This window comes from Amblyomma mixtum, chromosome 3 (genome assembly GCF_055824585.1).
Source record: "Amblyomma mixtum isolate Tamu chromosome 3, ASM5582458v1, whole genome shotgun sequence".
Lineage (NCBI taxonomy): Eukaryota > Metazoa > Arthropoda > Arachnida > Ixodida > Ixodidae > Amblyomma > Amblyomma mixtum.
In genome coordinates, this window is record NC_143014.1 from 277,078,306 (window position 1) to 277,104,509 (window position 26,204).

Below are 26,204 nucleotides of genomic sequence, written 5' to 3' on the forward strand. Positions count from 1 at the left end.
TTTCATTCATCATTCATGGAGACAATGCGCCTACTCAGACTCACAGTTGTAATTTTTTTTTTCGCTAGAAAGTCGATCCCAGCGGTTTCCAAAGAGCCCATGAGCGCAGGCTTACTTTTCTTCACTTTTATTTTTCTTTTTATTCTATAGAAACGAGTAAACATTTGAAAGGCTACCATTCTGGCTCATTGGTGAATGTCCGAAATTAATGAAACAGGGCCTGGCTACGCTGATGAGTGATGGTTTACACCAAGGATGCTAGGAATCGCGCAAGCGCGAGGAACATTTGCAAAGTTGTAAAGGAAAATATCTTTAAGGACATACCATTAGTTTTTTAAGTTATTCTCATTAAAATATCTTTAGCAAATTATTCTTGTGATTTTTTGTACGTGCCCCATATTGAACGCAATATTCTTGAGCACTATACTTGCAGTGAAAAACAGCTTTCTCTCTCTCTGGTTGTTTTGCCGCTCATTGTATGCAAACTACCGTTGTACGCGCGACTCTCAAACGCAATGCAACATTCTTCAGATGGTTAAAAACAACGGCAAACTCGTGTGGAGTTGAGTTATGAGCCGTTGCTCAGCTGCCATGAAAGTTACTACATCGCGTCCTCGAAGTGTAAATAAGAAATCTGACAGTTCCCATGACAACGAGCACCGCTAGCGTGACGCTTCCCGTTTGTTCGTTTATTATGCATGCTATTGCGACCCAACTCCACCGCTTGCTGGCCAAGCGAAAACCGACGCGCGGGCGCACGCAAATTATCAAAAATAAAAAAGGAAACTGCACTGCCGCAGAGGCGGAGACCACTGCAGGACTTAGCAGCTTACAGAGCGCACGAACAATGCGGCCGGCGGGCCCGACCGCGCGCGCACAGCCCTAGCGCTCTGGGCGACGATGACAACGGCGGTCGAGGCCCCACCACCATCGATTAACCACCGCAACCGGCGCGCACTCTGCGGCCAGGCCTGCGCGGCAGATACGTTCCCGCCCCGCCGCCTACGCCCCTCACAAGCACACACACACAACAGCGACCGCGCGGTCGGTCGGCGAAGGGTGAAAAGGGATCGGTGTGGCTGACCCCCCCAGGAAGAAGTCAAAGCGGCGCGACGCAGCGCGGCACATTGTGGTGGGAACCCGGACCTTCTTCCTTCCCTCCCACCTTTTTCTACATCTTGTATAGCTGGGAGCTTCAGCGTGCGAACGTACAGAGGTAATAAAAAAAATGGGGCAAACAAATGAAGCGGCGGAAAGATCATCTCTGGGTGACCCGATAGCGGCGCAGACAGACGCACAGACGCGTCTGCGTGTCTGCCGAAGCCCCCGGACGACGACAAATGGCTCGCCGCAGGTTCTTGGGGGCAGTGGGTCGAGAAGAACCGAAAGCGTTGTCTCGATTTGTCCGTTCTTTAGCGTCTTTTTTCTCTCCTTTTCTCTTTTTTTTTTATGTGGTAGAAACACTTCATACTGCTATTTGGTGGTCAATGAGTCACAGGCGTTGAAATGACAGACGGGTTCAAAACGCCCGGGGCCTATTTCTGTATTATTGATGAAATGCCGAAATTTCTATTCTGTTCTTTTTTTTTTGCGTGCGAGTGTCCTTCGATCTTTGCGACTAGTTTATGCGCTTCCGCCCGATTCTAGCTCAAGTCCGTTCTAAGTTTCAGCTCCATGTCATTTCTTCTCGTTCACCGAATATTTTCACCAGCCACACGCGTGCGGCCTCGACGCTCAAAGGTGCTTTTTGTTTTATATTTTCGTGGTGAGCTGTTTGGCTGTTGTCGCGTTTTTATTAAGTAGTCGACCTAATTTGATACGACAGACAAATAGAGGCAAAGCGGTACTGGAAAGAAATATTTAATTTGTAACGCAGGCTCATTTAGGCAATCATCACTCTTTTAAAGTGATTAACTAGTGAAATGAGATGAGGTGCACTGCGCTTAGATTTTAGAAATATTTTTCCCTGCAGCGGGGTTTCGTATGAAATACACATGCTTAATTCTATTGCGTTTTTTTCAAACAGAGATGTCAGTGTGCACTGGAATAGATTCATGGAAAAAGAAAGGAACATTTCAGGGTGTCTGCATCACCTTCATAATCACAACCGTACAGTCAGAGGTTGTCGCCTACCCGACTTGAGGGGCTGTGTAGGGTGCATAATTTATCAAGTCTAGCACTAAAGTATGACCTAGCCTTGTAAAGCCTAGCACTAAGGTAGCGCTAAGTTACGAGCACGACCAACGAAAAGCCATCAAAGAGAAATTACCCCAAGAGCTGTCTTGGGTGCGTTATTATTAATATCTTTTTTCGCCATTGATTGCATTATAATTTACAACTGCTATATGACTCTTCAAGAGAATTCGATGGTAACTGGCAGACACCGTTTCTATTTTCTTATTCAATGGAGGCTCCGGTGCTTCAAAACTTTGGTCTAATTGGCTGTGTCAGAGACCGAATCGACCGAGTGGTTATGAACGTGGAGGAATGACTCGCGTTTTGCTGGTTGCATTTGAACACCGGTGCTGCCGAAGCCAAGGAATTTTTTTTTGCGAAAATTAACTTCTTGAATAAAATCAAGATGACTGCTGAACTCTATAAGTTCCAACTTATAGACCTAAATGCACGTTATATAAAGAATGCATGGTGGCTAAAAGTTTACAACTCCCTATTCTGTTTTCTGATACTGCCTCCTTTTTACGCGCGCATGGGACCATAACCATTCTTAGATCAGAAAGGCTGGTGTTCTCGAGATTTCTTAATTAATGTCCGCTGCCACTTATTCCTCAGTCTAATCTGTCTTTAGTGCATCAGCTAAATTTGTAATATGCCTCTGAAACTTTTCATTAATTGGGATGCATGAAGTGTGAGGTTAAGATCATGCGAAGTTAAAATGTGAGGTTAACATCATCCTCATCGAATAACTGCGAATATATGATTCCCTCTGAAATTCAAACCTGGCCAAATGCCGTCTGCCTTGATTTCTTGTTCTTCATAAATACAGTTCTAAGGTCTTTAATGCCTCATCGTTTTCTACAGAACGTTGTCAGCAGAGGTGTCATGCTGTTCGGTTGGTCGAAAAGATTATGACGACAGAGTGTGCGGATTCGAAGTAATGAGTAATGAGGTGAGGCCCACGAATGCCTGACACCCCATTTTGGAGCACACGACAACTAATGAAATAGTTGTCATCCGCTCCGACAGGTGGCGTAAGGCGTCTGTGGGACACCACATCATATACCCCATTACTGCGAACAGAGCCATGGATACAACCGAAGTCATCGAAGCAAAGAGAGAGTCGTACTAAAGAAGCAGTCAAAGTCGGCAGTAAAAGTGTGTCATTGTAATGTGTAGTCACAGTGTGTAGTCAAATAAAGCACTAGTACAGCACAAACGTTCATTGTTATGCGTGGCTGGTCAAGAAAGACAGCTGGAAAGCTTACGCGATAAGGTAAGCTTACGCGATAGCGCTAAACCTTGAAAGGTTCAGTTTCCAATGGCGTTCACAGACAGAGGCTCTTTGGCATACTCCGCTGCGACGAAAGCGTAACTACCATGTTCTTAAGTTAATGTCAATCAAAAGAACAAAAACAGCAATATTTTCAAGCAGATTAGTTTTGGAAGGAAAGGCCGATAACTGCTACAGGATATATTCTGTTTTGTGAGAGAGTGCACGTCTGCGGCACATTTAGCGAGCCTTGTTAGGACGTTTGCACCTTGGGCAATCACTGCCTGATAGTCCAGGGAGTTCTACGCAGAAATAACCGCTCGATCACAGGTTGCGACCTGTGGACACCCATCGTTTTCTTTAAATCGTGTCTTTATTCGGCAGCACTCACACACATGAAACCGACGCTTCTCTGAGATTGTCATAAGGAAACTTGTTTACCTGGTTGGTACACATTAAAGACCTAGCGGCTAACGGAAGAAACGTGACTGTATTCTATTATTGCTGCATTATGATATCTTACTGTATTGCTTTTTGCTGCTTATTTTATGTGAATTTTCCCATGGATGAACAAGGTCTCCCGCGCAGCTTTATTCTACTATTCCAGGGACAGTGAAAGCGTAATTGCGTTGAATTTTTTTTAAAAAAGAAATAAACCTTATCCGCTAGACAAAAATATTTTTTTTTGTTTTAATGCGAAAGCACTACTTCACAAGGTCTAATCCGCTTATCGAGTTTGTGAGAAAGCTTGACCTTGACAGTGACCTTGGCCAAAACATAAATCAACAAATTAAATACATATTGCCGAGACTTGGATTCGAACCACCGGAGGAGCGAAAAGATCAGCTTCGCTGGCCACTGCACGAAAGTACTATGCTATAGCCGTAGCCGATCTTCGCCAGACGTGGCGACGGCCCAGCAAAGCAAAACCTTGAGCCAACCAGGCTAAACACATGCCTTCACACGTCTACTCGGTTTAACATCGTTAATACCTTACCACTTCTTATACCCCTTAACGACGGAAAGTGACTCAGACTATGAAGGGCGTCGTACTAAAGCGCTCCGAATAATTGCGACTACCTGGGCTTCTTTAACGTGCACTGACATCACACAGAACACGAGCGTCTAGCATTTCACCTCCGTCGAAATACGACAGCTGCGGCCGGGATCGAACCTACGCCTTCCGGGTCCGCAGCCGTGCACTATATCCTTTGCGCCACCGCGGCGGCTGACCAACCTTTAACCTTTTTTGACAAACCTTTTTCGTCGATTTACCGACAGTTTAAATTATGAAAGCATAAACGAGCTTTGTGCAGTTTACCTAAAGCCTCGCTAAGAATCGGCAGTTATTGTTCGTATCTGTACCTACACATATGAACCCGTTAATATCTCATGATTTACATAATATACCTCATATTGAGTGATTGGCCCCCTTAAGACAGTCAGAAACGCTCTGGAAATGCCATGTAACTGAACAAAAATATCGCGCTTCTCTCCTTTCTTCACACTTTAATAAATGAATTTCGCGCTAATGAACCCTGAGCAAAGTGTGATTTGCCTTAAAACCTTGCGCAAGTAGAGGTTTATTAGATTTATTTCCTGCATATGAATGAAACTGAAGTCAAGAACAATTTGCGTCATTAGATGCTGATGAGAAAATTATGAATCATTACCACTTACCTGCCACTATGGCCGCGAAATAATTCGGCAAGTTGTCCATAGCTGCAGCTCTTTTCTTTCTTTAGAGCAGCCCGTTCCACCAACCCCAGTAAGAAAAACTCAATTCGCGCCAGAAGAATTCAAGCGGGCCTTATTTGGAGGCGTTAGTAGTTTGCCTCGGGACGACGGGAAATGAGCGCATCCCGAAGCTTTCAGGAGTTCCAGTGGAGGTCAATCGCAGGCAAACTCTATGCGCGTGTTGTTTGCCGCTGCCATCCGCCCAGTCAACAGTAATTATCCGGTTTATTCATTTCATCATTATGCGGGTTACTTCTGGCGTATAAGAGACAAGCGTATCTATCACTCGGACGCGGGTCAAAGATAAAAGTGGCCCGCCCGCTTACAGTGTGCCGCACGTCTCCCCTTGCGCGTCATAAATCTCCAACTCTATATCGGCGGGCCGCTAATTACGGCCCGACGGCCGGTCGAATCGGCCGCAGTCGAACACGATATGTGTGCGGGTTGTGGCGCGCCGCCGATGCAGCCATATCTCGAGCCTGCTCACGAAGGGGGCATGTGCGCGGCACGCTAACGACCGTTTCATTCGGCCAGGCGGCGCAAACTTGCTCTCCGCGCAACGGCGCCCCTTCGCCAGGTAGGGGTATATATATATCGATAGGTATATGTATGCTCGCACGCGAAAAGCAGACACGGCGGAAAGCAAACTCGCGCGGCGCAGAGAAAGAAGAAAACAGGACAGCAGGTCCCCGCGCGAAACAAAACGCGCCGCTGCAACGACGAAGAGCCCGAGGGAGGAGGAAGGGGAAGACACAGGGAGGTCATTGCGTGGAAAATCGACTGCAGTGCGGCACGACTTGATGGATGCCGGTCTCGCCAATCGCTCGTTTGCGGCCCATTCGGCCAGCAGCGGCGGAAGCACGACGACGAGGACAGCTGCGCGGACTTTGGGAGGCAAGCGTGCCGGCGATGCTCGCCTGACGCCCTTGCCGCGTTTGTGCTGACCTATCTGCATTGACGAGTTACTTTTTCTGCCTCTTCTCTCTCCCACTATCTCCAGACGTCCCTTCCCTCGCCCTCGCTCAAGTTCGAATGAAGGCACGATAGCAGTCGTGCACGAGATGTATAACTCTTCGAAACACGGCATGCGGGCAGGTCGGAATACGTATGCATAGCGCAGGGTGCAGGGTGCAGGGCACGCTAGACTGGTTCGTGTAGAGGAGATTGCGCGCTCGCGGTCTCCGATGGAAGTGATTTGCTGTTCGCTGGGGCCGGCTGACCCCCTCGCCTCCCGTATTCTTGCACTGTTAACGTCATCCATCGTTTCCCAAGAGAAGAATAAAACGTTAAACAAAAAGTGCTTCTTTCAACGTTCGTAAAAGTTCAATCCGGTTGGAGCCAATTCTGTTCCCGGAGTCCTTGTTAAACTTTCCATGGTTCGAAGAGTGCTCAGTAGAAGGAAACGAGACATATACTAATGACATGCGGCTCGGCGCTGACGCTAGAGTGATGAGCGCTTCTCAAGCTAAAATTGGAATGGAGTAGGGTATCGTGAAAGTAAAGTAGCCCCAGGTGGCTCCGGATTCTTGATACTTTCCACATTCTTCTCGATGGCGCAACGTATAAGAGCGCGGATGTGGCCCAGCTTCGGCAATATGCTCTTACAGGGCCGAAGCCGTCGCTATGTCAAAAAGCATCCGTGCATCCAAGCGCGACCGGTAGGAGGGGAGCTGGCGGACGGCTCACACAGGCAGCTCGCAAGAGGGTGCCACCCTAGGATTGCTTTTCGACCCCGTCCGCACAGCCCGTGCCTTGCGCCTCGCACTAACTCTGGTGAAAAAACAAACAAACAAACAAACAAACAAACAAAACAGAGCGAAGAAGGCCGGGAAAGGCACATTTGTATTCGTAGTCATTTCGTGTACATGCATACGAGCGTGCAGGCGGATATTCATCACGGGCTACCCCGTGCATGGTCCTATGCACGAGATACCCGCTCACGCTTTCTATGCGTAATGATTATCGCATGCTAGGCAACGCAGATTTTCAGCACAACCAGTTGCGTAATCGCCATTATTTTTTTAATTGCAGTAAAGCAGCCATTTTGTTCCTGTGTCTCTTTGCAATATTCCCCTTTATTACGCACGTGTCACTTACTCGTACTTTCTTGCACAACGTTTGTGGCGGTCGTCATTTGAAGCGGGACGCCCCTCGTCCCGAAGGCTCATTTGCTCACACAGCGTTTACGTCGGCCACGTGACTAAAAACGACCGGAGCATCAAAGGGCGCAATGGAAATTATTATCAAGAAATAAGATAAAAAAGCAGGCGAGAGACAGCAGGTTCTAGCGCACTTCTCTGAATGTCCACAGGCCGCTTGCTTCCTGTGATACGGCCTGGCCAGACGTCACGTTCAAGATGCAAGGCGCCCATTTGAAAAATAACCCCAGGCAATATAATCGAGGACACAACAAACAAACTAGGTCGTCCAGTATCAGAGCCTCATATGCGGTTTCACTTACTCATGCCCAGCATAAAGGATACAGAGATTTGCATAAGATTTTCGTAGTCATAACCAGCAGCCTGAAGAACGAGGCCAAAATCTCTGATTCATATGCATGTATTTTGAGAGCTTCGAGAAGAAAGAAAAAAAAAATTGAGCTTGAAGGGAGTGGAATTCAAGCCTCTCGAATGGTATATGACACGCTGTCTTCTTGCACGACTGCCCGTAGACGGTAGTACAGGTAGAGAAAGGGAGGGACAGGAAGCTCGAAGGGACGAAAAGACACCACATGCGTCACACCACTGCCCACAGAACCGTATATACGAGTATAGATACTGTATGCGTCAATGCACCGGCAAGTTATCCGGAGGCGATTCACGGCTGTCTCTAGGAAGCGAGAGGAGAAGGGTGGCGGTTGGCGCGCAGGCGAGTGATCTGGCAGCCGCCTTCTCCCTTACTCCTTCCGCTTCCGTTTCCTCCTTCCTGCCGCGGCGGAAGGAGGGCAAAAAATGAGCGAGAGAGCAAAAAGAGAGGACGACACGCTAGACATCGGAAGCAGGTTCTTATCGCCCTCATTCTTTCCATCCTTCCGGTCGATCTTTCCAGACGCTTCCTTCGCCTTTTGCCATCCTTTCTCATCTCTCCGCTTCTGTGCCGTCCCATCAGCGCCTTTTTTCCTGCCCTTTCTCCGCTCGTTGCCCCTTCCGTAGAGGCGGCGATGTTCGTCAAGCGTGGCGCGGCGTGTCGCTGCCTTCTCGCCCTCGGCCTGCCCGCGAAAATCGCCATTAATTACCAACAAAGCTCTGCCGCTCGCCGCGGCGCGCGTGGCTCAGAAGCCGGGCGAAGGCACGTGCATTGCAGACTGCTCGCCGGCAATGAGTTGAACGAGCTTCCTCTTCGGTCTCCTAGCTGTCGCCGTCCTTCCTGCCTTTACGGAGCCGGCCGCCTGTTGTGAGCCGGCTCCTCTAGTCGGGCGGGGCCTGGCTTTGTCACGTCTCTGGGGCCCTCGCATGTTTTATTTACGCGCCCGAATGGGCTCGTCGGCCTTCCTCCCCGCGCCCTTCGGACTTCGCCCGAAAGGGTTTTTCGGGGTAGAATTAAGAATGCGTTGCCTTCGATACGAACGCCTTCGAGCAGGAGCAACGAGAAGGAGAACCTGGCAACCTAATAAGGCTACATGCGTCTCATTTCGAAAGCCACTTTTATTTTCTTTTTCTTGCTTTCTTGCAGCGCGGCGTCTGAAGGTAAAAGTCACACCTCACGAGAACGCACAAAGAGCGGTTCGGTATAAACTAGAATTCATGCGGCACTTATCTGTGAAGGCTGTCGCTGTCGGTCGCGACTGCTCCAAACAGAGATAATTGTCAGCTTGTCATTTGAATGTGGTCGTTAACGGTTTATAGTTCTATCGCGTCTCACGTGCGGTCTTTGCGCTGAGGTTCAGTGCACCATAACTGTGCTCGTTCTGTCACAGTGTGGAGGTTTGTAAGCTCATTTTTTAGTAGCGTAAGTGCATTTAAAATGCAGATAAAATAGGGGAGAACACAGCGGAGTGGTCCCTGAGGCAGTGATCATCTTTAGTGATGGTCAGGAAACCCGAAATCTGTTGCAGGAGGTAGAAAAATAAAACTTGTGGAATTTTAACACACGTTCCCAAGGCGAAACATTTACAACGGCAGTCGTATCACACACATCAACCGCCTCCCCACCTCTTGATCCTATTTGACAGCCGTCATGTCCCATGTCGCTCAAGCACACTTCAATACTTGGCCAACTGGACAACGCTGAGGTTTGTATGGAATGGAAACTCACAACCAAACACTACAGCGCCGCTGTTAATCTCCCTTTCCTTGGACTGGGCGTAGGTGTTGTGGGCGTAATCTGCAGAGCGAGCGCAGGAGAGTGGCTGCCACCAATTGGAGTGTGGCTTGACGAGAATGGAGGATAGTGGCACGCTCTGTGTGCGATGGCTGCTGCAAAACGCGCCGCTGGAGGAGAGGATCAGGGGTGTCGGCGCCTCGCGTTTGGAGCGGTTGACTTGAAAGGAGCGCCATAAAAAGAAATTTGTGTGAAGAAAATAAAGAGAGTGGTGAATAACTGCACGTACACGCATGTATCTCTCAAATTATTTACGTCAATATACCTCCAAACCTGCCTTGAAAATTCGCGTTAGCAAGTATCGTAATCGCTCAGTGATTTTTTGTTCATGCAAAAAAAAAACATATTGTTCGGTTTTTCTGCCTCTCTTCCCTTTCATTGAGCGGAATTTGTTAAAAAAGTCCAGTTGTTATCAGTATATATTTTCTCGTCACTCAATTCACACTCGCTACGTTGATGTTGACGTCTAGGCAATTATAGACGTCGTGATTGCTAACTGTACACGTGGGTGGTCGCGTGGCCTAACCTCACAGACACTCGTCGGAAATGGTAGTGACGTCATCACGGTTCGACCCCGTGAACCGTCGCTGGCGGCGGTGGTTGTATTTATTTTTTTTTTAACATTGAACAGCTTTTAAACGCACCGTTTTAAGTGAAAGTAGTCTCTCTGCCGTTACAGAACGCGGTAATCAACCGACATGGGCCAATTTTAATTTGTGTCGAGTGTACAATTAAGAGGTACGGCTCCAACCGCTTTACATGCAAAGAAAGCCCTCGTACTGCAACTGAATAAGTACTGCGCCTTCTGCTCAACATTCCATTGTTTTGGCCCTGGTGCGTCTGGGCGAGACAGTTACCTAGCCTTCACCTTCCAAATTTAACCTAATCTAATAGCGATAGTTATTCATGAGAGTTTATGTGCGGTAAGCGATGTCTGCGTTATATGTCTTAATCAACCTACAACTTCCACGGTAGAGAGAGGGCGGGAAGGTGGGATACTTGACAGAACAAATAAAAGTGATTAAGAGTTGAGAGAGAGCTTCACTCCGCTAAGCAACATTTGAACAAGAGGACTTGTTTTTCGTCTGCGAAGGATTATGTCATCCAGGGGCCATATTACTGAGCGATCACAAATCGGATCAAACGTTTGTGAGAGTGACCTCAAAATGACAAAACGATGAGGCGCCGCCGCTTGATTGAAAGAGGAATCTGCCAATTACAGTACAGTGGGGCCCCGAAGCACCTATTCGCACGAGAAGGGGCCCTGTGCTAATTTTTGTTGAAAGACTTAAAAAAAAACGCAGCCAATAAAATAAGTAATATTTCATTTCGCCAAAACACTTTGCTTAAGCTGAAAAAAAGTTCAGGGGGCATTTTGACTGTCTAAAGTGCGTAGAGGCGAAAGCGTTTTCCGCACCGCTCTGACTGCCTCTGTGGCACTGGTGACGTCACAACTTGGTGACGTCACCACATACTAATGACAAATTAATAATTAATGACGAATTACTGAGTAATGCCTAAATACTAATTAACTGCTAATTAATTACGCTTAAGCTTCACCTTTAGGAGTGGACAGCGACAGCGTGTTGTAGCGTTGCCAGGGAGTCCTAGGAACGCCACCACCCGTTCGGCGCGATGCCTTGCATGTTGGAAACACCTTTGAAGACAACGCTTTTTGAGGAAAGTGAATGGCGCAGTAATTTTTTATCATCTCGGTGGACACCCGAACTGCCCCGTACAGGAAGGGAGGAAGTGGGAGTGAAAGAAGAAAGAGAAAGAGGGGCCGTAAAGAAAATGAAAAATATACTTGAGGAAAGGAAATTACGCAGTAACTGTCTCAGATATCTCGGTGGACACCCGTCATCCCTTTGTAGAGGAAGGGAAGAAGTGGGAGTTAAAGAAGAAAGAGGGGCCGTAATGAATAAAATGAAAATTGTATTTGAGGAAAGGAAATTACAGAGTAACTGTCTCACATATCTCGGTGGGCCCCCGTCATCCGTTTGATGAGGTCAGCTGCGCTCCCCGATGAGTCAACCCAGGCGTTGGATGTAACGCCGGACGGACGGTATAATAAGCCATTAAAGGCTTTCGGCCTAATAGCAAGCAAAACAAGGTGTGTACGAAGTTTTGCGCTTATATTTTTGGTGGTTAACTTTTGCTGCCGGGAGGGAGGGGGGTTGCGGTGACTGAGTTAAAACGTGATCGTAGCTAGCTGGACAAAAACAGCTGATTCCATGTCTGGTTATTGTTGCTTACACCTGGTCTCCTTCAGAAGTCAAAGCGACGTCGAAGCAAGTCGTACGGCACGTCAAACGCGTCTTCGTGCGCCATCCTTCGCCGTTGCTCGCGGCGGCACAACCGCCTTAGTGCTATCGCCACGTACGCTGTCGCCATTTTTGATCACAAACGCAACAGTGAAATGGACCACCTCGAGGCGATCCCAAAAAAGCAATAAATTCAACCTGCATAATTACGTGTGCAACGTCATCACTTCTGCCTCGTCAGTGATGTGAACGGCAGCCGCCCATGACGCAGAAAAGCAATATGGCCGCCGGCTACGGCCGACCAAGGGGAACGGGACTAATTGACCCGTGTTCGACAAGTTTGTGATTTGATCGTTCCGTAATACGGCCCCAGGTGCGCATAAGCCACAATGAGCCGCATGTTCCACAGAGCGGATGCTCCCCACAATGGACCGTTAGTGGCCATGCTGAGTCGGAGCGCACTGTGCTAATCCTATAAACTCAGGTGCGCGGTGCATGCTATCGCTGCTTGTGAATGGCCTTCTCCTGGCGTCGTACGCAAGGCCAGCGTACGACTCTCTCAGTACGTGCATGTTTGTGCGTGCTTGTGTGCATACGTAGGAGCAGCCTTTCGATGACCAACAGGGCCCGCAGTATATGCCGCAGAGGCAGCATTGGAACTGCAGGGAACAGTGTAGAAGCATCAAAAACCTCGAAATTAGTGGTCCAAGCCAGTGACGTCAATAAGAGTTGCGTCAGCGGAATTGGCCGTACTGTCGGAATCACTTGTACCGGTTATATTTTGATGCAGACATTCACAGGCAACGCAAGCCGCGCCGCCGGGCTACGGACCCGCTCGCCCGCAGCGCATTATAACCACGGCGCGCGGCCCCGGAAGAGCCGGCGAGCCAGCGGACACCGCTCGCCGTTGCCGCGTCCTAATCGAATTCCTATTCGTGCACGCGCAGCCCTCCTCCGAACGCCCGCAGCCACTTCTCGCGCGGAGCGGCGCGACTGACAGACACGCCGCTCGCTTTTGCGGCCGCAACTCGGCGGCTGTGTTCGGTTTACTGCTCGGAGCATGGCAGCGCCGTCAGTCGCTTGCGCGACGTTATTTATACTGCGGCTTCAACTAGCATCTTCGGGGGCAGTGTCAAAGCAGATGGCTGCGCGAGCTCAGGTCAGAAAGCAGGTACAAAAAGGAATCTGTACATAGCCGCACGCTGCAGGCTCATCTTGTGGCCCCGGGGGAATGCGCTAGCACGGTTTATTCACGCGATATCGAGGAAGCATGCAGTATATGGCCCGGTCGAAGTGGGGGGCGGGGGAGGGGGGTGGGGCTTTTTTTGTTTTTCCGCTTCGGCCCTAAAGTAGCTGCGCTTTCATGTGGCTACGCATTACAAGGACTCAGATTCTCGAATTTATGTTAAACCAGGAGTGGAGGTTGTTGTCTTGATCTTAAATTGTTGATCAATTGTTCTTGAATTGTTTGCTTGTTCCTGAGATCGTTTTGTGGTTTCCAGCATTTATGTATTTCTATATTGTGTGCCCACCCTGCGAAGGTCTTGCAAAAGATCGCAGTATCAATCAATAAATAAAAAAATAAATATATATAAGACGGACTGAAGCGGGTCGTCCCGGTTGCCCTGGACGCGAGGTAAACGTCAGGCCACTGCATGGCGAGGTATCACATGACCTAGAACCAAGTGAAGAGCTCCGCTTGGAGGCAGGAACAACCAAACTGCGTGCGCAACACGTGCAATAGATAAGCCGTGCGTACAATAAATACTGTGCGTATTGCTCACAGGTCGCCATTCTGCACGGCCTATTTCGTTTTCTTCGTACTTTATGGGCGAGAAATTAACTGCAACGTTTAATGTACTTTCGCCTCCTGCTTCTCTCTTATTTTCTCAGCACCTGTTACCGTTGAACAAGTTAGCCGCCGCCGGGCGAATGGCACGAAACATGGTCCGCTTCATCCTTTACTTGACCAGCTAGACTTGCCTCTGTTTTTTTTCTTACAGCATTCCAAGCTAATCTCGGCACTTGACTGAATCGAGAAATGGTTAGGAATTCGAGTAGTGCTTGTTTATACACCACAAACTCTCTTGAGAAATTCGATCCGAGTAGTGGCGTTAGAGCGCGACGACCAAGCGAAACCATGAAATCACGCCTAGAGGATTACACACAGGACAGTGTTTTGCACTCCCAGCCGCTGTGGGCAGACAGCGTAGACAGGCAGACGCAATTTGGCCTGGGAGCGTAGACGTTCAGTTCCAGGCTGCTCGCGCTGCTTTTCGCCTCTCTCGTCGATTTTGCGCAACGACACATCAGCCGTAGCGGTGCGGGAATGGCGTTTCGAGAGAAATGTTTGCTCTGTAAGCATGCTTTAGCATTCAACTTTTTTTATGTATACTTTTTGGACACGGCTCTAAATAGCGGCTTGGAAAAAATTCTACTCTTATCGAAACCCACACGCATCCTAAGAGCCTGAAACCCAAAGAAAACGGGCTTGAAGCGTCAGCGGGCAGAGAAAACACCAAGTAGCCTGTTTCCCGTCGACATGCGTCCCGTCCAAGTGCCACACGAAAGAAGACGCAATCGTCTCCGTAGAGTGCCGATAGATTTTCGTTTGTTTTTCAAGAGTATATTTTTTTTTTGCGAGCCTGAGTCTGATGAAAAAAGTTTTTCCCTTGTTCCACTACGGCAGCCTATTTGCGCTAAAGGAGGCGGCTGCTGGTGGAGAAAAGCCTATGGACTGTTTCTATCATCTGCCACAAGGATGGAACAGAAAACCAGTTAGGAAAATTACGAACGTCGTATAAACTTTTTAATAACTTGTTAAATGTAGCGAGAATTTCAACGCTGTCATGATCGGGTCAGCGCAGCGCTCTGACAGTTGATATATTAAGAAATGGCTCCTCCTAACTCTCGTTCGGTATCTGAACATGGTGCTCAAATTTGAGTTTCTACACATGCGTAAAAGACGTATTGATTGATTGATTGATGGATTGATTGATTGATTGATTGATTGATTGATTGATTGATTGATTGATTGATTGATTGATTGATTGATTGATTGATTGATTGATTGATTGCTCAACCGAAACCAGTGTGATTTGAAGCCCCCTGTAGTACAGGGCTCCCGGAATTATTTCGGGCAACTGAGATTCTATAACATGCGCTCAAGTTTCAGCACTCGGTAACTTTACATTTCGCCTCTGTTCAAAAGCGGCCATCGGTGCTGAGAATCTTTTTGAGATTGCGATAATACCGGTATACAGGATGGCGATGCACAGCGCTCTCTGTAAATGCTCGTGTGCGCTGTGTTCTGGCTAATAATGAAATGTTGCGTTGAGCCACAATTAATTGACAGGGGCGCTGTCAGGGTTAGCTTGGAGTGGTTACAAGTTTGCGCGCTCACTGACAAACAGAAACGTGAACAATAATAAAAATTATAACAGCCAAAATACTTTCATGATATAATATGTTGAACTGAGAATTGCAGCAGGTGGAATAAAACGCTTGATAGTAGTGAAAGTAGTAAGAAAAAAAAAATATTTTCTCCGTGTTTTCTTTCGTATTCTCTTTCATATAGGCGCAGAAAACATTAAATTAATATCGCAGTACTCAGCAGTTACAGCGCGATCAAACTGGCTGCTGTCAAGAACGTACGAGAAGTTTCAAAGCGACTCCTGTTCAGCGGAAAGGACGCCATCCGCCGATGAGTTCCGATACTCCGGATTGGTGCAATATGTCTGACGACACACGAGGAAATTGAAAAGTTATTAAAATATTACATTAATTCTGGTTACCAGGTCACAACATGACTCAAACATGCTTAAACATGTAAGTATGTGAAGTAAACGCCGCCGCGGTGGCTCAGCGGTTATGGCGCTCGGCTGCTGACCCGAAAGACGCGGGTTCGATCCCGGCCGCGGCGGCCGAATTACTTTGGGGGAGAAATTCTAGAGGCCCGTGTACTGTGCGTTGTTAGTGCACGTTAAAGAACCCCAGGTGGTCGAAATTTCCGGAGCCCTCCACTACGGCGTCTCTTATAGCCTTAGTCGCTTTGGGACGTTAAACCCCGTAAACCAAACCAAGTATGTGAAGTAAATGAATTGCGCAAGAAAGAAAATTTTGTAATTAGCGGGGAATATAACTCCTCACATTTGGATTGCGAGTCAGACACGCTACCCCTAGGCCACACAGGCATTTCTTTTTCAACATGGTATTTATTACAATGATGCGATGTTTTATGTACACCCTTCCAATTTTTTAACATGAACGCGCGAGCCTCGACTGCCCGGCGCTGCGGCGCCGGAAGAAGAAGGAGAGGAGAAGGCATGCGAGGGCAAGGGCACGCCCACAATTTGTGCTGCTGGAGTAAGCTTCGTCTGCTAGGCTGTTCTGATTAGTGCGAAGCAAACCCTGCCCATCATCGGCGGTTGAGCATCGGAGCCCCAAGAAGCGGCAAGCAATTGTTTTTATCGGCTGCATACAGCGCGGGTGGTTCTGAAAGGAGCACACGGCTGGGAATAGCATAGCATGCCCAAGCAATGAGTTGCAATCGTTACGTAGGAAAAACTCACTAAAGAGTACACTCGCTATTCGAGCGTTAATTTCGTTAAAACAAATGCTCTCGAGACAGTAGCCTCAAAGGCAACCGGTGTCTGGAGTCGTGCTTCGAACTCTACACGTTTTCGCCAGTCCAGAGCCACCAGCACTCAGAAGAACGAGCACGAAACAAACACTCTCAGAACTCGGCCATAACACTTGCTTCGCAGGGGTTGCTTCGCAAGAGACAGAACAGCCAAGCACACGACGCTAGCTGCAGCCGCACGAGTCGGCGTGTATGCTCGTTCCCTCTCCCGATTTCCGCTCTTCTTCGCCTCGGCATCGGGCAGTCGACGCTCGCACGTTTTCATGTTGAGAAATTGGAAGGGTGTACATGAGCTATACATTAAGAAGACAGTGGCACATCAACATACATAAGCAACGAAGCACGAGAAAAGAGTAAATTCAGAGCACATAGCTAATACATCATAATACGACACATCTAAACAACAAATAATTAGAAAAAAAGGCAACGAACAGCACAGCACTGAGTGAGCACCACTCAGGTTCATACTTGGTCTGGGCGTACAATTCTTTTAGGAGTACAATAATTCTACACAAATGGTGTTATGCAGAAACAATAGATTCACAATGTCGGTCCATCATGCATGTTTTCTACAGGCTGTGTAATCTAATTAAAAATAACATATCTACGGGTTCATCATCAATTGGTGGTGTAGAGAGAAACCGTACAGGATGCGACGTCAAATTAAGACTTTTTCAATGTACGTTGCATGATATCCCAGAAGAGTATTACATTTTTAGAATAAGTGAAACAATGGTCTATTGTTTAAGGAGCATCCCAAAGGCGACAGTTCACTGTAGACACGAAAACGCCCTTTTTCTCTAGCCATGTTTTAACTGGTACCGTCACAGTGAGTAGCTGAAAGAAAAATCCTTTTGTGCTTGGCGAGAGGGGCATTTTACGCACTCTGTTGAGTACTTCATGTCCCGGTAAGCCAAAATAGAGAATACAGGTTAAGTCGTTGTAGAGCCGTTTGGTCGACACGAAAAACGATCTCAGGGTAAAAACGAACAAGCAGGAAATGAACAGTCAAATACACCTCATGCATGAATCCCCACAAACACGGACGGCCAGAAACATTGGGTGGCACAGTGACGCTCGGTAAAGCATGAACTAAGTTTACTTGTAGTAATGCACGCACTATTGGGTGTGTAGCGCCCCGGAAAAACATGGAACGTGAAACCACCTGTCGGACACACAGGTGTACTAAAGCGAGGCCGCCAGCGCTTACAGGCCGGAAAAGGTTATCACGCCTCACTGATTCCAAAGACGAATCCTACACAAAAGTTGCGAAAACTCTGTGGAAACGCTGGATATAAAGTTTTGTGCTATGAATAATTTTCATTACATAATAAGTTTTAGTGGCGAGAAACAGATTGCATGCGGTCGCCCTGCCAAAAATAGAGAGACCATGTGGCACAAAAGTTTGAGCATAGCGCTAATGAGTTGGCACGCGGTCTCTCTAGTAATGTGCACTGAGCTTGTAGGCACTCAAATAAACGTCGAGGTACTTTGGTGGCGTACGTGTCCATTTTATGCCAGCATATTCGGCAGGTGTCGTTCCCCGCATACCAAATCAGAGACCGCAACTCTTAGAACGAATAATTCGGGCTCCTGACACCGAACTGAAGTTTTCCGCTAAACGAATAACCTCATCGGTGCTAGGATTATCAGAGCAGAAAAATGCGAGGTCATCCGCATAGGCTAATACTTTCAATTCGTGACACATAATACGAAAATCTTGACAGCTGCACTGTTTATTACAGTTAGACAAAGTGGCTCCAAATATAATGCAAACAGAAGCTGAGACAGCGGGCAACCGTGCTTCACAGAGTAATGAATTTTTGCTGGTTGTGAGAGGCAGCCTTGAACAATCAAGTGCGTTGAACAGTTTTTGTAACAAAAGCGGATCCCAGTAGAAAGAACTCAACCACGATTGACGTGACTTAGAAGAGAAAAAAGAAATGAATGTTACACGTTATCGAACGCCTTTGCCAGGCCAACTTGCAGCAGAGCTAATTGTTCATGAGCGTCACTGCAATACTGCAACACGGTGCGCGCTATATGTAGATTAGATTGTATTGACCGACCCCTCAAACCACAAGTTTGATAAGGTCCAATCAAAGTATCTATTTCTAGCTATAGGCGATTTGAGAGGACTTTAGAGAAGACCGTATAATCAACATTTGAAAGCGTGATAGGCCCGTAGCCATCTACAAATCGTAGTTTTTCCTTGTCGTCAGTTTTCGGTATTAAGACAATATGACTTTTGGTAAATGACTGTGGCAAAAATCCAACATCAGTATTCTGCTCAAAAATTTGGAACAGGACAGGGGATAACACAGATTTAAAGGTTTTATAAAATTATCATGAGAGGCCGTCAGGCGCCGGGGTTTTCGAAAATGGTAATCGATCAATTGCATTTTCCAATTCGCCCAAGGTTATAGGACCAGTTATTATCGCGCACTCATCCTCAGAATACGGCGAAACCATAGACACCCAGCGCACTGCATAAACATCGTCGTCAGCGATGCTTGAAGCGGCAGAAAAAAGCAAGTTGTAGTAATTTGAAAACTCGGTTACTATTTCATGCGTACTTGTGACCAGGGCGCCACCACAGTAGAGCTCAAAGACGCGCGTGGCAATCACACGCCACGCAGGCGCGGTTGTAGGACTTGGTTAAAGCGAGGTTTTATATCTATGTCTTATGGTTTTCCACACAATGTGGTAGCTTATGACTTTATAATAATCAGTGTATATGGGATTAGCGATGCACTGTTTAAGAGTGTAGTGATTAAGCGAACAGCAAAGTACACGTCGGAGAGGGGTGACTCTACGCTAAGGACTGTATGCTTGTGTCAGGTGTTATTGGTTTGTCATTGACACGGCAATATTAATAGAGCACATGATTAGGTAATATGCTAATGCGATAAAAGTGCTCGCTGACAGGACCCATTAACGCTATCGCGCAATACCTTTAAAGGCGGAGCTTACGTGTCCCCCCCCCCCCCCCCCCCCCCTATTTTTTTGTTTCCAAATAAGTCCAATCGAGAAACCGAGACCTGTTATTGACATACACTTGCTCGTATTGGTGAAGCGCAGGAGTGCTACTGTTTGCACACAATTGAATTTTATAATTATTTTCGCGCTGAATTCACAGCATAGTCAGTTGAGTATCAATTTCACGAACAGAAATTCAATTACAACTGTAGAAATGAAGCTTTTTGATCGAAAGTCGGTCAAACCCAGAGTTTCGCGTCGGAAAAGAGCCAACTCTAAAGTTTACACACTGATATTTGCCAAATTGTCTGCCCAGTTTTTACATGGCAGTGTAGAGTTGCTTCTACTAATATAAAGGATATCACATAACATAATGGATAGCGCTACGGGATAGCGCTAAGAAACTTTCGCACTTTTTTCTAGGAGGATTCGCCTCATGTCGGAAAACAATAAACAAAAAGACTCCTCATACTATTTTGTTTTAAATGCTGGGACTCGGCAGCTCCATTTAGTGCTCTGAAATTTCATAGTTGAGCATATTTCTGGGTCGCTAGCATTTCAGAGTTTCAGTCTTTTATACATGGTCTGTTCTGAAAGTAGTAGGACTCATTTTTTTTTAATAAAAGTTATTCTAGAGAATAGTATAAAGGATTATAATTTTTCAAAGTTACACCATTCCGCACCTACACGCTGCTTCCAATGAGTTTTCCACTTTTCGTACGCCTCCAGGAAAGCCTGGACCAGAATGGTGTTTAGCTCCCTCGTCACGGCCTGTTGAACCGCCTCTACCGATCCGTGATGTTTCCCCCTGCGCGTAGATTTTATTCTCGAGAATAGAAAAAAGTCTGACGGGGCCAAGTCGGGGCTGTAGGGGGCCTGAGGCAGCGTTGTCGCCTTGTGCTGGGAAAAAAAATTAGGGTCCTCATTCACATGATGAAGATCCTGGCAGATTACTTTCCGGTTATCTTTTTGCTCTAGTCGAGGGTTTGACGGCATACCGTCTGGTCAGGAATCATGGTGATGAGGATTGCTGGTCACTGGCCAAAGTCAATAAAAAAAGACGTTTCGGGAGCGCTACGGCTCCCTTGTTCACTATGAAGCAATCGGCGCACGGATCCGTCCTTTTGTAGCACTCAGTAGCGTTTTTAATGATTTAGCATAGATAGGATGTAGAGTCCCGTCATTCCTGTTTAGTGTGTTAGACGATGTCTGTATGATAAGCGACTCAAGATTCTGCCGTGCTGATGTGTTATTTTCTGTTGTCAATATCTTTACTTGATCCCAGTTAATCTCGTGGCCGGATTCTTGCACATGCTCGGCGATGGCGTTAGATGTTACTTTCTGGTTTCGGACGTCGTTCTGGTGCTCTCTCAGGCGTCTCCTCAAGTCCTTTGTCTCACCAATATATATTGATGAGCAATCGGCGCAGTCAATTTCATACACTACGCCTGGAAATCTTTCACGAGGGAGCCTGTCCTTCACATTCACCAGTTCTGTTCGTACCTTGCCAGCGGGGACGTGCGCGATGTTGACACCATGCTTGCGGAAAATACGTGCAAGCGCTTCGCTAACTCCCGCTACGTATGGGACAGCAGCTCGTTTTTCTTTTGGTTTTTCTGTGCTCTCGATTTCTTCGGCAGGCTGATTCGCTGGCATTCTTCTTTCGGTGTTCCTGATGAAGGAAAGAGGATAGCCGTCTCTTCGCAGATCGGATTCTATTATTTTCATTTCGCTCTTTAGATTGCCATCTTTACTGCAGACTTGTCTGGCACGGTTGATCAGGGAGACAACCACAGACCGTTTGTGAGCGACTGGGTGCACAGAACTGAAATGTAAGTATCTTCCGGAGTGCGTAGGTTTGCGGTAAACATTAAATGAAAGGCCAGTCGGAGTACGGGTTACCGTGGTGTCCTTTCTTTATTGACTTTGGCCAGTGACCAGCAATCCTCATTATCTTTTTGCTCCTCTGACAACACTCCCGGCGCCAACTTCGCGCACACTTTTCTCATGGCTAAGTTTTCTGTCACTATCTCAAAAACTTCGGTTTTAGGAATGCTCAAGACATCAGCAGTCATTCTAATACTCATCCTACAATCACTCTTCAGTAAATGTTTCACTCGCTACACATTTTCGTTGGTCTTGCTGGTCGATGGGCGTCCGGAGCGGTGGTCGTCTTCCACTCTTTCCTGACCTTCTCGGAACAGCTTGTGGCACTCAAAACACACCTGATCTACCCATGGCAGCGTCACCGTAGGCATCTTTAATAATTTCGTGAGTTTCTTTGCCCGTTTTACCAAGATGTACACAAAATTTGATCGCGTATTACTCGTCCAGTAAACGCTCTATGATTCTGCGTGACGAGACGTTTCAACAGGGATTCACAGTACAAGCGACCTCCTCTCTTCAAAGGCCGAGAGCCGACTGCCGATTTTCCCCAGCATTCCCAGTATCACCCTTCAACGATCCTGCACGCGCAGACCACCTCTCGTCCTCCCGTTCGCCCAGGAAAAAAGCAGTCCTACTACTTTCAGAACAGACCCTGTATTTATAAGATGATTGACCACGTAATGGACGCATTTTTCATGATTTAATTAGGAGGGGTTATAGGTAAATATTTACCACAAAAACCTTTTGGTATCAGCGAAAACTGATAACCATGCTGGTTGAGTCATTGTTTAATCACATGTAAGAAAAACACTTTCAGATCTTTTGTAACTACTTCCTGAGAAGCCACCAAACCGCCGAGAAATATCTCAGGCCGACATCTCCCAAAGCGAGCGGTAAAGGGGTGTCGCCATTTTTATTGCCTTACTTGCTTAATGCTAATGGGGCGAAACTCAGGCTTCAAACCGAAGACCAAGCAATTGCGCAAACCATACGCGAAACTCCTGCTCTCAAGAGAAGAGTACCACTTTGGAGTGCGCTGGATCAACTCAACTTGCTTAGCCTTTCCTGTGAATGCACTCTTCCCTTAACGCAAAAGCTCAGAGGCAGCCACTTCCAAATGAGACAATGCGAATTTTGTGGAAAATGGTGCTGACGTTCTGGAGAATATTTCAGCGTGAACAAATAAGTTTGATAAATCTCAAGCACTTTGAGATACACGTGTCTTTCTTAGGTCGTTTTCACGGGGATCTGGTGGAACAGGGAGCTGGGTCGTATTTACTGCGATCAAAACAGAGCATGAAACCGCCGTTTTGAGCTTCAAGCACCAACTTTCACAACAAGCTCCTTATCACCGCACCTGAGAAAATGATTAGAGCCAGGTCACACAAGAGTTTTTATGGCTGCTGATGATCATACTCCACTATGGAACGCTAGGTATACGGGAAAGTTTAGCTCAATGGTCGCCATCTGATAAGAAGTGCCATGAAGCACATACTCCGGGAGATTTTTATGCGAAGCATACTAGCCGCACAACCGAGCTCTTCCTTGCTGCGCCGTGCGCGGCCGCGTAGCTACCACTTGACCTACATCGGCGCACCACGTGATATGACGTCACAACAGCTGTGAAAGCTGGGGCTCAACTCGTGCGCTCGATTGCGGACGCGCTGCCTCCACCGGCGGCCTAACTCCCGCTCCTTCCGCTAGGGGCGCTGACGTCACAACAGCTGTGAAAGCTGGGGCTCAACTCGTGCGCTCGCTTGCGGACGCGCAGCCTCCGCCGGCGGTATGCTTCGCATCCTAGGCTTACCCATAAGCTAAGCCAGGCCATTTTTTTCTGAAGTTCACAAATTTTTATTTTAAAGGCAGCGAGAGGTACCTCAATGTGGTCTGTACAGTTGGACAGAGCAGCAAGGCGGTCTTATGTATGTGATATAGCTCAAGTAAAAATTGATCAGTCAATTGTATTGAGACACTAGATTATATGAAACCGCCATCAGTGCGACCACGGATGCAGTGTTTCGGGGGAAGGCAATGAATACCCTAGTACTTTGACTTTCATTGATGGACGAGATCATTTCAACTGAGAAGGAGGAATAACGTGCAGCGCTTGGAGTACACATCAGAAGAGCGCCTGGGTGAGTCTGCGTGGTATGGGCCATAAAAGAGGCTCAACGTGGTGCCTGCTGGCGGCGATGTCGCATTGCCAAAGTTGCAAGTCTTGGTAATGATTTTGCACGGTTTGCATTTTCAGTAGCGTCCAGGTAGCTAAAAATAAAGCTGACTATACGAGCAGCAGCTGCTGCAGGCTTCGTTTTCCGCTTTCTGGTCCTGACCAAGAGTGCTCATACGTTTATTACAAGGACGTGCGCATTTGCTCGTGCAGGGTGCCGTGCAGTGCGGTCCCTCGTGCCGCTGTAGCAGTGGCGGCCCCCACGAGGGCGGCGAAGGGGGAGCGCAGTGTCCCGACGGCGTCAGCCTGGTGCGCGACGGCTGCAACTGCTGCAGCATCTGCGCTCGCCAGCAGGGGGACACCTGCGACGCCGTCCAGCTATGCGACGCCCGCCGGCAGCTGCACTGCGTCTACCCGGACAGGAACGCCTCGGTCGGAACCTGCAAGGGTATTCATTCATTCATTCATTCATTCATTCATTCATTCATTCATTCATTCATTCATTCATTCATTCATTCATTCATTCATTCATTCATTCATTCATTCATTCATTCATTCATTCATTCATTCATTCATTCATTCGAGCTTCAATATTTATAATTGAAAGAGATTAGTGCTAAGAGCAAACAAATTACAAAACAGCCGGTGACCAGAAGCCCTATCATCGGTGCAGCTTGTGGTGACCGCGTGCTATGTGATTTGTTCTTTCTGAATTCTAACCACCTAAAATAATTAATTAGTTCCTTCAATAGCTTGTTGAGTGCAAAAATGTAGAGTGCGTATGCGTCACTAAGAAAGACACGTAAAGTGAATGCCAGGGCGCGTGTCATGACGTAATGTGACCGGAAAGAATTTCGATGAAAGCGCGTTTTGGTGAGAGCTCGGAGCTTTGGCAAGCGCGAATTCCTGAAATTCATCTTCACGTTGGAAACTTCTACGATTGCGAAGAGACATGGGAATGATGTCTATTCCAGTCACCACCGTTGTCATCTTGTTCTCATTTTGAGGATGGCAATTTTTTTTCTTTGCATAAGTATGAGGAGTTACTTACTTTAGGGAATAGCTTAAAACAAGGCTGCTTTTTATATCAAGAGTTTGGCAACTTCATCGTTGGAGAGAAAATATTCCGGAATATTTTTGGAGAAAGTTTATTTGTTAACGGAACTCGATAGGGGCAAAGAGATAAGAAAAAGCCTGAGATGGATTAGATCCTAAACAAAACAAAATGTGTGTCAGTATTGTTTCCGCGTGTTTTCTTTCCTTGCATCGGGCAGCTTTTTAACTGGAATCTAGCGGTAATGCGACCGCCGAAAGTTTTGAAGTAACTGCATTAGCGTTACGCAACACAAAAGCATTAGCGCTGCATGAAATCCTTCACGCTGTAATGGATGCGACGTCTGCGAAACAGACTCTTGTTTGTTTTACACTCATTATCTGTACGGATTGAAACGAGAACACTGTTATGCATTATTACTCTAGTATGAAAGGCGGCATCGATGCGCAAGCGCTTGATGAACGAGCACTTCGCACGATCCCTTACGTAGAGGCATGAGCCAGGCTAGTCGCGAAATACGGGAGGGCTTTGAAGAAAGATTGAAGTTTGGTTCCCGAGCAGTGTCCGCGTTTGACTTCGGCCCCATCTTGCGTCATGCTGCACATGAAGCTTGACAGGCGTGATAATGAGGGTTGCGACCACGGTAACGCTTTGATCGTCGCCTGTCTCTGGTTCCCAGTGGTGCAGGGCCAGTCTTGCCAAGTGGAGGGCATGGGCCAGTACAAGGATGGCGCCACCTTCAAGCTGGACTGCCGCACACAGTGCTCGTGCCAGAACGGCACCTACGGCTGTGTCTCGCTCTGCCCGCACGAAGGGGTGCGCCCATCAGCGGAGTGCCGCAACGCCCGCCTCGTGCGCCTGCGGGGAAACTGCTGCCGCGAGTGGCTCTGCGACCATGACACGCTCAAACAGCGTTCGTTGCTTTCCCATGTGCTTCTTTTTTTGCGCCTCCGACTCGATTCGCGCTTATCTGCTGTTCGCAGAAAAGAACGAGACGAACTGGTAGCCGCTAGGCAACTTTCACCGTTACTGTCACTACGCCACCAATGCCACAGGGACTGCCACTAACTGCAGCTCTTCTGCATCAGATACTGATTGGGTGATGGGCGTTTGGAGCGGAGCACTTGGTTTGCCAAGAGTCTGATTTCCCATTGTCTTCGCTTTCAGACGTTAGCGGCCGAAAAAGATTAATTTAATCAACCGACCGCACCATCGGCCCGACAAGTGTTTGCTGATGTTGTGGTCGGCTGTCGCCTACGCATCTTTTGTTGGTCCATGGTTACGGACTAATCAAGTAATAATGCCGACATATTTGTGTAATGCTGCGGGTTTACTGCCCGGCCACTTAAAGCCAGAGATATAACTGTGTGTTCTTTTAGACTTAGTTATAAGGTTTGATACTTTCTACGGCAGGCTCAAAGCTGAAATAAAATACGAGGTTTAACGTCCCAAGGAGGTACGGGGTATGAGTGACGCCGTGGTGCGGGGTTCCGGATAAAGTTTCGACTGCCTGGCTTCTCTATCGCGCGTTGACATCGCAGAGTACGCGGACACCTTCAGCTTCGCCTGCATCGAAACGCGGTCGCTGTAACTACGATCGAACCTGTGCCCTCGGGTTCAGCAGCCGTGCGCCCTAGCCACTGAGCCACGGCGGCCGGGTGGCTCACATCTATACACACATGATGTAAAAGGAGCATTTTACG

The 26,204-nt window shown here is 47.5% G+C and overlaps 1 protein-coding gene across 1 annotated transcript in view; it reads left to right on the forward strand.

Moving 5' to 3' along the window:
* The window catches only part of Ccn (cellular communication network factor protein Ccn), a 396,915-nt gene that overhangs the window by 353,224 nt on the left and 17,487 nt on the right, over positions 1–26,204 (forward strand). The window contains exons 4-5 of the mRNA XM_089577567.1: positions 23,661–23,895; positions 25,181–25,414. Coding sequence (XP_089433693.1) covers positions 23,661–23,895; positions 25,181–25,414 — 469 coding nt within the window. The remainder of the gene's footprint in view (positions 1–23,660; positions 23,896–25,180; positions 25,415–26,204) is intronic.